This window comes from Tamandua tetradactyla, chromosome 22 (assembly GCF_023851605.1).
Source record: "Tamandua tetradactyla isolate mTamTet1 chromosome 22, mTamTet1.pri, whole genome shotgun sequence".
NCBI classification, from domain to species: domain Eukaryota; kingdom Metazoa; phylum Chordata; class Mammalia; order Pilosa; family Myrmecophagidae; genus Tamandua; species Tamandua tetradactyla.
Window position 1 is genome coordinate 28587432 of NC_135348.1, and position 17534 is coordinate 28604965.

The 17534-nt window shown below is 37.7% G+C and overlaps 1 protein-coding gene and 1 non-coding gene across 2 annotated transcripts in view; one reads left to right on the top strand and one right to left on the bottom strand.

Moving 5' to 3' along the window:
* Positions 1 to 317: 317 nt before the first annotated feature.
* RAB33B (RAB33B, member RAS oncogene family) overlaps positions 318 to 17534 on the bottom strand; it is a 34513-nt gene continuing 17296 nt past the window's right edge. The window contains exon 3 of the mRNA XM_077139998.1: positions 318 to 3112. Within this exon, the coding sequence (XP_076996113.1) occupies positions 2672 to 3112 (441 nt within the window). The 3' untranslated portion in view covers positions 318 to 2671. The remainder of the gene's footprint in view (positions 3113 to 17534) is intronic.
* LOC143666418 (U6 spliceosomal RNA) lies at positions 9564 to 9670 on the top strand. The gene has a single exon (XR_013167617.1). It is a non-coding gene; the product is annotated as a U6 spliceosomal RNA (small nuclear RNA).

Sequence of the window (17534 nt, forward strand, 5' to 3'; positions counted from 1 at the left end):
TTCTAGAGATATCAACCACTCCTGTAGTATATACCATTTCCACAAAAGCGTTCTTAAAGAAGCTAGATTATTCAGCAGTACACACACAAAAGCTGCCCTGGTAGCTAATTAAATATGTAGAATTTTCTTCTTTTTTTTACCTGAAATGTTCTTTAACCCAAATGTATAGAAGAAAATTAATTTCCAACAAGTTAGTTTTTCTTTTTATTTTTTGTTTTGTTTTTGTTTTTTTCCTTTAAGTTAGTTTTTCTTATTACATATTACATTTTTTAAAATAAAGTATTTTATATTAAGACCAGTAATCAGAGAAAATAAAATTTCTTTGTGCAAAGCTAGTTTATTGAACATAGGAGGAATGTTACAGTGACACTGTTCCACAACAAAATTATTTGACTGTAATTTGGATTTCATGAGGACATTCAATTTCTTTCAAAAAAGCTCTGCAATTGATAGCTAATCACATTAGATTCTGAATTAGCTTCCTTTGGTACTCTCAAATTAAGACTTTTCCAAAACATATCTGATGTTGTCAATTAAAGATCCCAGATAAAATAAATTCTCACCGATCTGCAAAATGTGTGATTTCTGCTTACAAAATTAATAATTAGTTGTTAGGCAGCCACCATTCTGGAACTGATTTCTCAGTCAATTAATTGATTTATAAATATTCTGGAAAATATGTAAAAGCTTTATCCCCATTCAACTGATAAGCATGTCCTTTTAAAAATAAAAACATACATACAAAAAATTAAAACAAAAAACTGTTAAAATGAGATACAAATCTTTCAAAATTAATAAATATCAAAGTGAAAAAATAAGTCATTTTTCAGAACTGTAAAGTATATTTACTACTAACTTCTTACAAAAAGAACTCAAGTTAAATTACATTTTTTTTAAAAAACCATCAATTAGTAATTACGCTGAAAAACATAAATGTGCTTGAAAGTCTGTAAACTTTTTCATTTTAGAAAATGTTTTGGAAAGCAATAAACAGATTCCCTTCTTTTAAAAACTATTACACTCATCACAATTATCACAGCTGTCACTGTTTCATATAAAAATAGTTACAAATCAATGTTAATTTAGAAAGTCAAACAATTTTTAATTCTATTATGGTTAAGAAAAATGGATTAACCTCCCTAAGCTCAAACAAAGTAAATTTGTTTTTCCTTAAACTCTAACATTTAAAACGGAATACTTATTTCTTGTAATTATTACCTTTGGTTAGTTAATAGAAATATCTTGTTTTTATAATTAAATTATCCAAATAGGACCACCATGAAGATTAAACAAAAGTCAGAAACTAAATTACATATGTAATTGATTTTTACCATTCTGAAAATATTCTCAGTACAATCATCTTTTTTACTTAATTTCCTCTAAAATTATCAAGGACAGCAATCTATGAGAAATAGTCAATGTGCACACTTCAGTTAAAGTTCATGGCTTACATTCCTTCTATGTAACAGCTGCATACACAAGTTTGCTATTTTTTCCATGTGCAAAGTCTTAAATTCAAAGTAAAAGCAGTTACGGTTAAAAAATTAAAAAATAGGTTTTGCAAATATTCTTTCCACCACTGAGGATAGGCAACATATTTTTCAATATTCAATTTATTTCTCATATTGAGGAATAGCTTGCTGTGACCACACAATGTAAAAAATCTTTTAATTGATGTACTATAACACAATGCTATTGCAGAAAGTCACACAGGCATACAGTAATCAGAGCTACACCCTCAGAGCTACAAACCAAAGGCAAAGCTGATGACTTGTTAAATCCAGCCTTCAATCATTAAGGGAGGAGGAGCAAGAGATAATATGTCAGACACACAGCTTGAAATTACTAAAAACTAAAAATAGGTCTTGTTGTGGTAGCTAGGAATTATGCTTACCTATTTTCCCCCAAGTCACAACTCCTCAAATTGCTTTCAATTAGTTTTTCATTGTTTAAATGTGCCAAAATACAATACACAACATCTAATTATATCACTTAATTTATCTTAAAATCTAATTTATTTTTGCATATTTTAATATAATTTAGTTAGCAGAATTCAAATTACTCTTTTAAAAATAAAAATGCTTTTTATAGAACTGATATTGATCAGAAATATCAAGAATCTAGAATATTAGACAAATCATTCTTTATGGACTGAGGACCAGAAAACATTCTCTTCCTTCTCCTTCCACTGGTACTAAAGTCCAGGCTCTAAAATGTGCCAATTATAATGCAAATAAATACATTAATAATACAAATTAAAGGACTGTAAAGAGAGATAAATAACAGTTTTTTACCCTATTGAGGACACTTCCCGTTCAAAGGACATACCAATAGGTATGTATTAAACTCTTAATATATATTTTTCAACCCCAGGAACAAAAAATTGAACAGCTGCTGATTCTTAAAATTCTATCACACCCTGATTTAAAGCTGCCTTTATTAGGGTCTCAATGGAAAAACACTGCATTCATCATACCTTTGCTTCATTTCAGCCTCACCTGAAAACCAACTCGTCACAGTGACAAACTTGATTATAAGGATGCAAAGAACAAAAGTAAGAATGACAATGACAAATAGTAGAGTAGCAGGATGATCTGTTATATTTGAGGTTAAATCTCATGACTCATCACAGTCATACTTCAAAAGTATTTCTTGAGTCAAAATTAGGTATTTAGCACCAGCACGTCATTGCAGGCTTTGGTTCAGGCTTCAGGAAAATTCTGTTATCAGGGGGTTGACTAAGCATTAACGGTTTGTGGCTCTTGAGCTTATGAGCCAAGGTCATAAATATAGCTTCCACATGGTCATTATCATTGGGATTTTTAGCAGAGGTTTCAAACAAAGGCATATAGTGTGTGTCAGCAAATTTTTGTGCCAAGTCTGTAGGTACCTGAATGGCACTCCTCAAGTCACATTTATTTCCAACGAGAATCCGTGGTATATCACTGGCTAGCAAATGTTGTTTGCATTCTTCTATCCAAGATGGCAGGCTCTGAAAACTGGCCATGTTAGTCATATCATACACAAAGACAACTGCATGTACATTTCGGTAGTAGTGCTGCACCATGCTCTTTCTGAACCGTTCTTGTCCTGCTGTGTCCCATAACTGGATCTGAAAATGAGGGATAAAAAAGAAGAAAACAGAAATTTTCATTCCAGTTAGACATACTGAGAAATCTAATCACCTGTGCGTGGTCTTCAGCATTTCTTCCTTTACATACTTTGATTATTCCCTTCCATCACACCAATTCCATGTTATCTCTAGGATCCAGACTTCATGACATTAGTTACTTACTTTATAATTAAATGATAATAACGTAGGTGTCGCACAAATTTTTGTACTCAGCATTTGCTAAATTTCAGTAAATCAAATTTGATTAAGAGATTTTAAAATGTTACAAGGAAAAAATGTCAAGTTTTAATAAATCTATTGAGTGTTTAAATTCTGTAAATGTGGTACATACGTCCTCCTCTACCTTTCCCTAGTTTAATTTAAAATATTAGACTTAGGATATAGATGTCAAAAGTCATGAGGTTTAACATCCAAACCAATATACATATAAGTTCCATGAAATTCAGGTCCACTGAAAATTTTAAAAGGCTAGAAAATGACTTATCCAGCCTAAGCATCTTCGCCAACAAAACTATTCCAATATTTCCAGGTGGAATTATGGGGAACTTGGGGAAAATGTCTAAAACTAAATATAACTCATGTATTAAGATTCTCTTAAAATGATGAATTATCCCACTTATGTTTGATTCCTAAAAAAACAGTTAAATGAGGGTATTAGTCACAGTGGAAAGACTGGAGGCAAATTTGTTTAGATAATATTAAACTGAAAGTCTTGTACTATATTACAGATATTCAGAGAAGGACGGGAGAAGGAAACTGAAAAGATACTATAAGACACAAGTAATTAGGATATAGAATATGAAGACATCGTAAGTATTCAAAATATGCACTATAATGTAAGTGCTCAGATAAGACTTTTAAAAATGTAATTACAGATAGAAATATTAACCATCACTCTCTTCCATGCTGCCTTAATTTTTTTAACTTTTTTTACTGTATAGTATAACATATATACAAAGCAAAGAAATAAAAAAGCAATAGTTTTCAAAGCACTCTTCAAAAAGTGGTCACAGGATAGATCCCAGAGTTTGTCACAGGCTAGTGATCCTCTCACATTTTTCCTTCTAGCTGCTCCAGAATATAGGAGGTTAGAGGGCTTAAATACTTTTTTATCATCACAATCGACTTTATGTTTTTTCTTTTTTGTGTGAATAACATATATACAAAAAAGCTATAAATTTCAAAGCACAGCACCACAATTAGTCATAGAACATATTTCAGACTTTGACATGGGTTACAATTTCACAATTTTAGGTTTTTACTTCTAACTGCTCTAAAATACTGGAGACTAAAAGCGATATCAATTTAATGATTCAGCATTCATATTTATTTGTTAAGTCCTATCTTCTATGTATAATTCCACCATCACCTTTGATCTTTCCATACCTCTCTTTGGGGTTGTTTGGGCTATGGCAATTCTAAATTTTTGATATTGGAAGGGACTGTCACTAATGTGGGGTAGGGAGATGGAACTATTTGATGTTCTGGAGGCTGGGCTAGGTGTCTTATCTGGACCAGGGACCCATCTGGAGATTGTGGGTTTCTGGCAAGTTACTGTAGTGTCTGGAACCCTTGTGGAATCTTATAAATTATCCTAGGTGTTCTTTAGGATTGGCTGGAATGATCCTGGTTGGGGGTTGGCAGGTTATGATAGGTAGCAAGGTCTACCTGAAGCTTGCGTAAGAGCAACCTCCAGAGTAGCCTCTCAACTCTATTTGAACTCTCTCTGCCATTGATACTTTATTAATTACACTTCTTTTCCATTCGGTCAGGATGTTATTGTTGATTCTATGGTGCCAGGTCTGGACTCATCCCTGGGAGTCCTCTCTCAAGTCGCCAGGGAGACTTTCACCCCTGGATGTCATGTCCCACGCGGTGGGGAGGGTGAACGATTTCACTTGGAGAGTTGGGCTTAGAGAGACTGAGGTCACATCTGAGCAACAACAGAGGTCCTCAGAAGTAACTCTGAGGCATGCCTATAGGCAGTCTAAGCTTCTATGCTACCTACATAAGCTTCACAAGAATAAGTCTCATGATCGAGGGCACGGCCGATTGGTTTGGGTTTCCCTAAAGTTTGACACAGTATTAGGGGATTCCCTGATAGTAAGGTTTAATAGTTTCATAGCCTTTCTTCCCTCTCTCAGGGGACTTTGCCAATACTTTTTGATTATCTGCTTAATATACTCTAGGATGTTTCCAGGCATTACAGTACTCTATACAGGATTAAAGGACCTCTTTCTCATGATGTGCTCTCTGAGATACAGAGATAGGTTGAATTGGATTATGCACTATAGAAAATTTCAGTTCCAGATCAAATAAACCTTTTTTTCATTGGTCTCAAAGAGCACATGTGGTTCTAAAATATAGACACTGTCTTCCGTCCCCTATGTTCTGAATTACTTTAACCCCAACCTGTTAGGCTTCGTTCTTACCTCTAAATATCAGGTTAAATATATAAAATAGCCTCTCAGAATCCAGAAATAATAATCACCACTCTGGACTTAATGTGTCTGCTCTAAAAGCTTACAATTTAGGCCCCTGTTCTCTTATAAGCATTTTCTAAAGGTGACCATACCATTGTTGTTTTTTATTGTCTGGACCCCTTTTTTAAAAAAATTTATTTATTAATTTTAAAAATTTAACAAACGAACTAAAATATTAATATGTGATCATTCCGTTCTACATATATAATCACTAATTCTCAATATCATCACTTAGTTGCATATTCATCATTTCTTAGAACATTTGCATCAATTCAGAAAAAGAAAAAGACAACAGAAAAAGAAAGAAAACGAAAACAGAAAAAAAAAGATTATACATACCATACCCCTTACCCCTCGCCTTCATTGATCACTAGCATTTCAAACTAAATTTATTTTAACATGTGTTCCCCCTATTATTTATTTTTATTACATATGTTCTACTCATCTGTTGACAAGGTAGATAAAAGGAGCATCAAACACAAGGTTTTCACAATCACACAGTCACATTGTGAAAGCTATATCATTATCAATCATCATCAAGAAACATGGCTACTGGAACACAGCTCTACATTTTCAGGCAGCTCCCTCCAGCCTCTCCATTACATCTTGAATAACAAGGTGACATCTACTCAACGCGAAAGAATAACCTCCAGGATAACCTCTCGACTCTGTTTGGAATCTCTCAACCATTGACACTTTGTCTCATTTCACTCTTCCCCCTGTTGGTTGAGAAGGTTTTCTCAACCCTTGATGCTGAGTCTCAGCTCATTCTAGGGTTTTTCTCAATCCCTTGATGCTGGGTCTCAGCTCATTCTAGGATTTCTGTCTCATGTTGCCAGGGAGGTCCACACCCCTGGGAGTCATGTCCCACGTAGACAGGGGGAGGGTGGTGAGCTTGCTTGTTGTGTTGGCTGGAAATAGAGGTGTTTCTGGCTTCTTTTGTCTCACCAAATATCCCACATGTTCATTCACATCGTTGCATCTGCCTTAATTTTTATCAGTTCTAATATACATATATTTTTGCTCTTGTTGGGGGGGGCTTTTTTTCATACCAAGTTCTCCATTTTCTTAATATGTTCCCTTTCTTTCTAATTAACACAAGCCTAATTTTGCTCCAGGCAGAAATATGATACTATAAAAACCTGACTTCTCTGGCTCTCTTTCATCTAGGGGTGGCCAAGTGAGATAGTTTTAGCCAATACGATATAAAAAGGTCTTCTCAGTGCGATTTTCCAGAACAATGTTTTGGTGACTTTAAAAAAAAGAGAGTGAGAAAAAAAACAAGGTATTAAGCACATGCCTTTTGCCCATCCCACCCTACTCCTTCCTGTCTGGAAAGGAATATAATGCCTGGAGGTGCACAGTCATAAGTACGAAGAAGAAAGCCACAAACACGGATGGTGGAGGAGAAATCTAGCATACACCTGAACGCTGCTGGCCTCTCAACTCCTTTTTCATGAGAAAAATTAAAACTTACATAGCTAAATTGCTACAGCTGAATGTTTCCTATATGCAGCTGAATGCCTTCCAAAATTATTCACCATATATACTGTTTAATGCCCTACCCCTTATATGTGTATTTATACAGGAAACCTCAAGGTCTTGCCTCAATTCACTCCTGAGACTAAGTCACAAAGTAAATCATTATAAAACCTACCTTGTGAGGAAAACAATGTAGTAGGCAGATGGGTCATAAAGACATGTCATATAAATCAAAGATAATGCAAACAGTAGGTCATCAAAGTGCAGTAACAGATATTAACATTAAAGATAATTTAAACCAACAATTTATTCAGCATCTGCTATGTGCCAATTAGTTAAATCTCTAGGCCTTAACTTCCTTACCAATAAACATAAAATTTAGTGACAGACCCTATAAAATAAGCACTCATATACTAGCTATGCTGACTACGCAAGTAGCCAATAAGGTAAATGCATAATTCTTTAAAATACAACTTATCCATGTATTTTGCTCCCAATTAACATGCTAACAATAGTACTCAATATACAATTTAAAAAGCTTCATACTATAAATGTCAAAGTTACAGTAACCAAGACTGTTTGGTACTGGTCATAAGGAGTTTTAGATCAGTAGAACAGAACTAAGTGTACAGAAATAAATCCATAAATCTATGGTCAATTGCTTATCTAAAAGTTTTATGCCAAAACGCTTCAATGAAGGAAAGAAGAGTTTTTTTCAATACATGATGCTAGAACAAATACAAAACATGAAGTTGGACCCCCTACCTCATGCTATATTCAAAAATTAACTCAAAATAGACCAAAGACCTAAATATAAGAGCTAAAACTGTAAAACTCAGAAAAAAATATATGTATAAATCTTTATGACAGTGGATTAGACAATGGTTCCTTAGATATGATACCAAAAACATAAGCAACAAAAGAAAAAATAGATAAATGGAACTTCATCAAAATTAAAAATGTTTGTCTTTTAAAAGACACTGTCAAGAAAATGAAAAGACATCTACAGAACGGGAAAAAACAGCTGTAAAATGTTACATCTGAGAGGGGATTAATATCCAGAATATACAGAGAACACCTACAAACAGAATGCCTTTCAAAAAAATGACAGAGAAATTAAGACATTCCCAGATAAATAAAAACTGAGCTTGTCACCACTACCTGACCTACAAGCAATGCTGAAGAGCGTTTTTCAGACTTTCAGACTGAAAGGTAAGGATACCAGACAGTGGACTGATGTTACATAAGGAAATAAAGACCTCCAATACAGATAACCATAGGAGTAATTATAGATCCGGCATTACTGTATGCAATACAATTTTTATTTCTAATAGCTTCTAAAAAATGCATAAAAATATAATTCTATGGTTTGGGACATACAATGCATAAAGATATAATATGTAGCAAGTACAACAAAGTGGTGGGGGGATGGAGGGGTGTAGGAACAGTTCAAGTGTGGGATGGAGGGGTATAGGAACAGTTAGTTCAAATGTAGGTTACTGAAGTTAAATGTTATTATCAAATCAAATGTGACTATTATAGATTTAGGATGTTAAATTTAAAACCCATGGAATCACAATATATGAAAACATATAGAAAGAAATGAGAAGAGACTCAAAATGGTATAATACAACTCTATGTACAAGAAACTTAGATGTAAAACAATATACCATGCATACAATAACCAAAAGAGAGCTGGAGTAGCTATGCTAATACCAGATAAAATAGACTTACATTAGAGTGCTATAAGGAAAAAAGAGGGTCAATATATACTGACAATGAGGTCAATTTAACAAGAAGACATAACCATTATAAATATATAAGTACCTAATGGAACAGCCTGAAAATATATGGTGCAAATATTGATGGATTAGAATGGAGAAATAGACATTTCTACATTAATAAATAGGAGACTTTCATACACCACTGTCAATAATGGAGAGAACATCTAGACAGATCAATCAGGAAATAGAACATTTGAACAATACTATAAACCAACTATATCTAAGAGAGATATATACATATTCTTGGTTTCATAGGGGAATTCTAGCAATCACAAGAAGAATTAATACCATTCCTGCTCAAACTCTTCCAAAATATCAAAAAGAACACTACCTAACTCATTCTATGAAGCCAACATCGCTGTAATATCAAAGCCAGATAGATATCACAAGAAAAGAAAATTATATACCAAACTCTCTAATGAGTATATATGCAAACATCCTCAACAAAATATATGCAAATCAAAATCAAACAGCACATTTAAAAATTATTCCATGATCAAGTGGGTTTTATTCCAGATATGCAAGGATTTAACAAAAGAAAATCAATTAATGTTAACGCACCACATTAAGAAATCGAAAGGGTAAAAAAAAACACATGATAACCTTGATTGATGCAGTAAAGGCATTTGACAAAACTCAGCCTCCTTTCTTGATAAAAACACTTTTAAAGACAGGAATAGAGGGCTCATTTCAGCAGCACATATACTAAAATTGGAACAGTTCAAAGAAGATTAGCATGACCCCTGCGCAAGGAGGATACAGAAATTCGTGAAGCGCTCCATATTTGGAAAAAAAAAAAAAAAAAAGCAAGAATAGAATGAAACTTCCCAAACATGATCAAGGGCATATATGAAAAACCCATAGCCAACACTGTACTCAACAGTGAGAGACACAATGGAACAAGACAAGGATACTCACTGTCACCATTATTATTCAACATTGTGCTAGAAATTCTTGCTAGAGCAATGAGACAAGAAAAAGAAATGAAGGGCATACAAATTGGAAATGAAGAAGTAAAATTTTCACTATTTAAAGATGGCATGAAAAATCTACGATAAAGCTACTAGAAATAATAAACAAGTTCAGCAAAGTGGTGGGACAGACTATCAACAAGCAAAAATCAGTAATGTTTCTATACAATAGTAAAGCACTATCTGAGGAGGAAATCAAGAAAGTGATTCCATGAACAACAGCAACCCAAAAAACCAAATATGTAGGAATAAATTTGGCCAAGGATGAAAAGATCTTTAATCAGAAAGCTACAAAACACTGCCACTCAGCCGGAACTCACTGCCCTCCCCTACTACATGGGACATGACTTCCAGAAGTGTAAATCTCCCACGCAACTGGGATAGGACTCCTGGGATGAACCAGGACCCAGCATTATGGGACTGAGAAAGCTTTCTTGACCAAAGGGGAAAGAGAAATGAAACAAAGTCTCAGTGGCTGAGAGATTCCAAATAGAGTCAAGAGGTTATTCTTATGCATTATACAGATATCCCTTTTTAGTATTATGGTGCATTGGATGGCTGGAGGGAAGTACCTGAAACTGCTGAGCTGTGTTCCAGTAGCCATGATTATTGAAGATGACTGTATATAGCACTACAGCTTTTACAATGTGACTGTGTGACTGTGAAAACCTTGTGTCTAATGCTCCTTTTATCCAGGGTATGGACAGATGAGTAAAAAAAAAAAGATAAAAAATAAATAAATAATGGGGGGGATAAGGGGATGAGGGGTAAACTTTGAAATACTAGTGGTCAATGAGAGGGAGGGGTAAGGGACATGGGATGTATGAGTTTTTTCATTTTATTTCTTTTTCTGGAGTTATGCAAATGTTTTGAAAATGACCATAGTGATAAATACACAACTATGTGATGATACTGTGAGCCACTGATTGTATACTATGGATGGACTGTGTATTAGCTAGGGTTCTCTAGAAAAACAGAATCAGCAGGAGATATCCGTAGATATAAAATTTATAAAAGTGCTTCTCATAACCGTGGGAATGTAGACTCCAAGGTCTGTAGGGCAGGCTGCAAGCTGGTAACTACAATGACGTTCCCCTCAGGTGGGGCTGGCTGGACAACTGTGGAAATGGAACAGTCTAAAATTCGTAAGGCAGGCTGGGAAGCTGGCAACTCCGATGAAGGGTCTGGACAAACTTCACAGGAGAGGCTTGTTGGCTGAAGCAGGGAGAGTGACTGTCTCTTCTGAAACCTTTTAAAAAGCCTTCTGGTGATTAGATTAAGTGTCACTCATTGCAGAAGAAACTCCCCTTTGCTGATTAAAAACGCACTCAACTGTGGATCTAGCCAACGTAATCATGATTTAAGTCCATGAAATGTCCTCACAGCAACAGACAGGCCAGTGCTTGACCAACCAACAGCCTCCTGGAAAACAGCACCCAGCCCTGCAAGGTATTGCCACCTAGTTGGCACTGTAATTGAGTTTTCAAAAGGCCATTCCACTATTCTATCAACCCAGCTGCCTCTGGATGATAGGGAACATGGTAAGACCAGAGAATTCCATGAGCATGTGTCCATTAACACATTCATTTGTTGTGAAGGGGGTTCTTTGATCAGAAGCAATGCTGTGTAGAATACCATGAAGATGGATAAGGCATTCTGTAAGTCCACAGATGGTAGTTTGGCAGAAGCATTGCATGCAGGAAAAGCAAACCCATATCCAGAATATGTGTCCATTCCAGTTAGAATAAATCACTGCCCCTTCCATGAAGGGAGTGGTCCAAGGTAATCAACCTGCCACCATGTAACCAGCTGATCACCTTGGGGAATGGTGCATACTGGAGGCTGAGTGTGGGTCTCTGCTGCTGGCAGATTGGGCATTCAGCAGCAGCTGTAGCCAGGTCAGCCTTGGTGAATGGAAGTCCATGTTGCTGAATCCATGCATAACCTCCATCCCTACCACCATGATCACTTTGTTCATGAGCCCACTGGGCAATAACAGGAGTTGCTGGGGAAAGAGGCTGACTGGTATCCAGAGAAAGGGTCATCTTATCCACTTGATTATTAAAACCTTCTTCTGCTGAAGTCAACCTCTGGTGAGCATTCACATGGGATGCAAATATCTTCATGTTTTTAACTCACTCAAAAAGGTCAATCCACATACCTCTTCCCCAGACCTCTATGTCATCAATTTTCCAATCACGCACTTTCCAAGTCCCTGACCATACAGCCAAACCATTGATAACAGCCAATTAGTTGGTATACAAATGTGCTTCTGGCCAGTTCTCCTCCAAGAAAAATGAACAACCAGGTGCACTGCTTGAAGTTCTCCCCAATGGGAGGATTTCCCCTCACCACTGTCCTTCAGGGACATCATGGAAAGGGGTTTTAGTGGTGCAGCTGTCCAGCTCCAGGTGGCACCTGCATATTGTACAGAACCATCTGTAAACCAGGCCAGAGTCTTCTCTTCCTTGGTCAATTCACTGTAAGGAACTTCCTAAGAGGCCATAGATCTGGTCTGGCCTCTCTTCTGGAAAGATAAAGTAATGTGGTAGGAGTGTAGACCACGGGCATTTGGGCCACTTACTCACATAAGATACTGGTGCTTTCAGGACCTGCTGTGGCCCTATCTCGTATATACCAATTTCATTTTATGATGGACTGCTGCTGCGCATGCCCAACTTTATGGCTTGATAGGTCTGACAACACCCTGCTCATGATAGGCAACCCAGGTTTCATGGTAATTTGGTGGCCCATAGTTAAGCGTTCAGTCTCTACTAAGGCCCAGTAGCAGGACAAAGCTGTTTCTCAAAGGGGAGTAGTTATCTGCAGCAGATGGTAAGGCTTTACTTCAAAATCCAAAGAGTCTTTGTGGTAGTTAGAGTCATTTGTCAACTTGGCAAGGTGAAGGTACCTAGTTCTGTTGCTGTGGGCATGAGCCAATGGTATGTGAACTTCATCTGTTGCTGATTATATCTGCAGTCAGCTAGGACGCGTGGCTGCTGCAATGAATGACTTTTGACTTAATTGGCTGGTGCTTAAATGAGAGAGCTCAACATAGCACAGCCCAAGCAGTTCAATATACCTCATATCAGCACTCGCAGCTCAGCCCAGGCCTTTGGAGGTGCAGAAAGAAATCACCCTGGGGAAAGTTGTTGGAACCCAGAGGCCTGGAGAGAAGGCCAGCAGAGACCACCCTGTGTCTTCCCACGTAAGAAAGAACCTCAGCTGAGAGTTAGCTACCTTTCCTCTGAAGAACTAACAAAATAAGTCCCCTTTTATTAAAAGCCAATCCGTCTCTGGTGTGTTACATTCTGGAGGCTAGCAAACTAGAACAGTCTGTTTTGTGATTCTCCTATAGCGGTCTCCCAAAGACTCCAGACAGTATCTCTACTTGCCACTGACACTTCCAGCACCATTGGATCTACTGGATCATAAGGTCCAAGTGGCAGAGCAGCTTGTACAGAAGCCTGGACCTGTCACAGAGCCTCCTCCTGTTCAGGTCCCCACTCAAAATTAGCTGCTTTTCCTGGTCACTCAATAAATGGGCTGGAGTAGCACACCCAAATGAAGAATATGTTGTTGCCAAAATCCAAAGAGACCAACTAGGCATTGTGCTTCTTTTTCAGTTGTAGGAGGGGCCAGATACAGTAACTTATCCTTCACCTTAGAAGGGATATCTCCACATGCCCCACACCACTGAAGAGCCAGAAATTTCACTGAGGTGGAAGGCCCTGTATTTTTGTTGGATTTCTCTCCCATCCTCTGACATGCAAATGCCTTACCAATAAGTCTAGAGTAGTTGCTATTTCTTGCTCACTAGGTCCAGTCGGCATGATATCAATATAATGGACCAGTGTCATGTCTTGTGGGAAAGAAAAACGATCAAAGTCCCTGCGGACAAGATTATGACATAGGGCTGAAGAGTTGATATATCCCTGAGGTAGGACAGTGAAAGTATACTGCTGACCTTGCCAGCTGAAAGCAATCTGTTTCTGGTGGTCCTTACTAACAGCTATTGGGAAAAAAGCATTTGCCAGATCAACAGTTTCATACCAGGTACCAGGGAATGTATTGATTTGCTCAAGCAATAATACCACATCTGGAACAGCAGCTGCAATTGGAGTTACCAGGTGGAGTTCACCACCTGGTTGAGCTTACGATAATCCACTGTCATCCTCCAAGACTCATCTGTTTTCTGCATAGGTCAAATAAGACAGTTGAATGGGGGTGTAGTGGGAATAATCACCCCTGCATCCTTCAAGTCCTTAAGAATGGCAGTAATCTCTGTAATCCCTCCAGGAATCTGGTACTGTTTCTGATTTACTATTTGCTAGGCAGAGGCAGTTCTAGTGGCTTCCACTTGGCCTTTCCTACCATAATAGTCTTCACTCCATGAGCTAAGAGAGCCAATGTGGGGATTCTGTCAGTTGCTCAATATGTCTATTCCAATTATGCATTGTGGAACTGGGGAAATAACTACCAAAACTGGGTCTGGGGGCCCAGTGGACTCACTGTGAAACAGACCTAAGCTAAAACTCCATCGATCACCTGACCTCCATAAGGCCCCACTCTGATTGGTGGGCCACAGTGACATTCTGGATCCCCTGGAATTAATGTAGTTTGTGAACCAGTGTCTAATAAAAAATATCTGTTTATTTCCTTTTACCCATGTAGCTGCCCTAGTAAAAGGCTGTCAGTCTCCTTGGGGAAGGCTTGGAGGAAGATTAACAGTATAAATTTGTGGCAGTGTAACAGGGTCCTCCCCCAAAGGGAAGTGGCCTCCCCCTCATTCAAGGGGCTCTGGGTTTATAAACTGTCCCAAGTCTGGAAATAGATTAAGGGGCCATGACTCTCTGTTTTTGTAATTCAAGTCAGACTTCTGTTCGCTTGACCTAGAACTCTTTTGCTTAAACAATAATTTAGTAGACTGCCCATCTATTATACTTCTAGGAATCCCATGATCTAGCAGCCAACACCACAAGTCTCTGCAAGTCAGATTATTTTGGCTCCTGCTTTGAGTTTCTGTTCATTATGATAACCACAGCCACCTTGTCTTTGGCAACTAAGTGCTGCCACCTGGCTTCTGCCAACTTGGGATCCCATCATCCTCATTGTTGTTTAAGGATTACAGCTCAGTGACAGCAGTTCCTATAGCAACATCTGACCTCCAGAGAAAGGCAACTACAGAGCTCTTCAGGGATGATGGAGCTAGTTTCACAAATTTATTTCTCATAGTTCTGGCAAAAAGTGCATCTTCCAGACATTTCTGGGGTGTATGAGCAGGCTTTCCATGATAAATTCACTCTAATAAATTTCAATTTCTCCAAGCTGCTGGATCCTCTTATCTACATTATACCAGGGCAGTTCTGACATTTTAACCTCAGGTAATGTCGGCCCCCTTTTAATCCACGTTTCAGCCAACCATCCAAACTGGTAATGCCTTTTCTAACCCTTCAAGCTGTAACAGTGAATGCAGAATTTCTGCTTAATGGGTCCATGTCAATAAATTCAGCCTGATCTAGCTTTACATTCCTCCCACCATTATCCCACACCTTTAAAATCCATTGCCACACATATTCCTCTGATTTCTGTCTATATAAATTAGAAAACTCATGCAGTTCTTTTGGAGTATAATGTACCTCCTTATGGGTGACACTTTGTACCTCACCTTTTGGGGCCTGTTGGGATTTTAGTCTCCTTATAGATCTGGAAGAAATTAGGCATGGTGGTGGTAAGTCATAAAAAGCATTAGAAATATCTTCTAAGACATTTGCTTCAGGGCATTCATTTGCAGTTTCATCTGATAAAACATGATTAATCACTCTAGGGTTAATCCCTTCAGGTGGAGGTTGGGTGGCCAACTCCTCAAGGCAGGCTGGAGGTGGGGCAGCTATGTCCTCAGGGCAGGCTACTACAGGGTTATATAGAAAAGACTCAGCATGACCTAGGGTTTCAACCTCTTCACTGCCATCATTATCAATCCATATGTCACTATTCCATTTTTCAGGGTCCCATTCCTTTCCAATCAATGCCCTCACTTCAATAGCAGACACATGCAAAATTGAGATTTCAGTTAACATTGTAAAGTTGCTACTCTAACAATGAGATTCTGAATCTCATTTTTGGAGATCTCAAGTTTGCAGTTATGGGAGGGATTTTCCTTCAGGGTACTCATGGAAACATTTACATGTGTCATATGGCCTGTAAGCTTCTCGTTTGAAGCTCATCCCTTTCCCTCATTAATGTATATAGCATATCTAACAACAACCAGCCAACATCTCTATACCTCCTATTTCCACAAAACTCCATAAAGGTGTCAAAAACATTATCCCCCAGGGCCTGGCTTCATACAAGTGAAGCATTAGAAGATATTTTGGTGATATGACTATCTATTTTGCAAGCTCACCCCATGGATTGGCAATGTCATTCTGATTACAGGAAGCAGAGTCCTTAGTGCCTTAGAGTCCATCAGAGTAAAAAAACAGTAGTAAAAAACATTTTTAAGATTCTATTTCTTAGGAACCACTCCTAGTACCAAACTGTATTAGCTAGGGTTCTCTAGAGAGCAGAATCAGCAGGAGATAGCCATAGATACAAAATTTATAAAAGTGTCTCACATAACCACGGGAATGTAGAGTCCAAGGTCTGTAGGGCAGGCCACAAGCTGGTAACTCCCACTGGACAACTGTGGAAATGTAAGGGTCCAATGTCTGTAGGGCAGGCTTCAAGCTGTTAACTCCAACGAAGTTTCTCAACGAACTCTCAGGACAGGTTGGCTGGACAACTGTGGGAATGGAACAGTCTAAAATCCGTAGGGCAGGCTGTGAAGCTGGCAACTCTGATGAAGGGTCTGGAAGAATTTTACAGTAGAGGCTCGCCAGCTGAAGCAGAAAGAGGGACTGTCTCTTCTAAATCCTTCTTTAAAGCTTTCTGGTGATTAGACTGTCACTCATTGCAGAAGAAACTCCCTTCAGCTGATTACAAATGCAATCACTGTGGATCCAGCCAACTTAATTACGATTTTAAGTCCATGAAATGTCCTCATAGCAACACTTGCCCACAGACAAACAGGTACCACCACTTGGCCAAGTTGACACATGAACCTGACCATGACAGACTGTGTGTGAACATTTCTCAATAAAAACTCAATTAAAAATTTTTTTTTAGAAATCCCAATGGCCTACTTTGAAGAAATGGAAAAGCCAATTATCAAATTTATTTGGAAGGGTAAGGGGCTCAAAACAACCAAAAACATTCTGAAAAAGAATAAAGTCGGAGGACTCACACTGCCTGACTTCAAAGCATATTACAAAGCTCAGTGGCCAAAACAGCACAGTACCAACATAAAGACAGAAACATTGATCAACGGAATCTATTTGCAAGCACAGTAACAGACCCATACATTTGTAGTCAATTGATTTTTGTGAAGGCTGCCATGTTCACTCAACTGAGACAGAACAGTTTCAACAAGAGAGAGAACTCGGTATCAAAAACCACAACAATGAAAAAGAACCCGTATTTCATACCTTATATACAAAAACTAACTCAAAAGACTTAAATTTAAGATACAGTACTGTAAAAATCCTAGGAAAAAAACGTAGGGCAGTACCTTCAAGTTTTATGGTAGGCTGTGGTTTCTTATTCTTTCTACAAAAAACACAAGCAATGACAGAAAAAAATA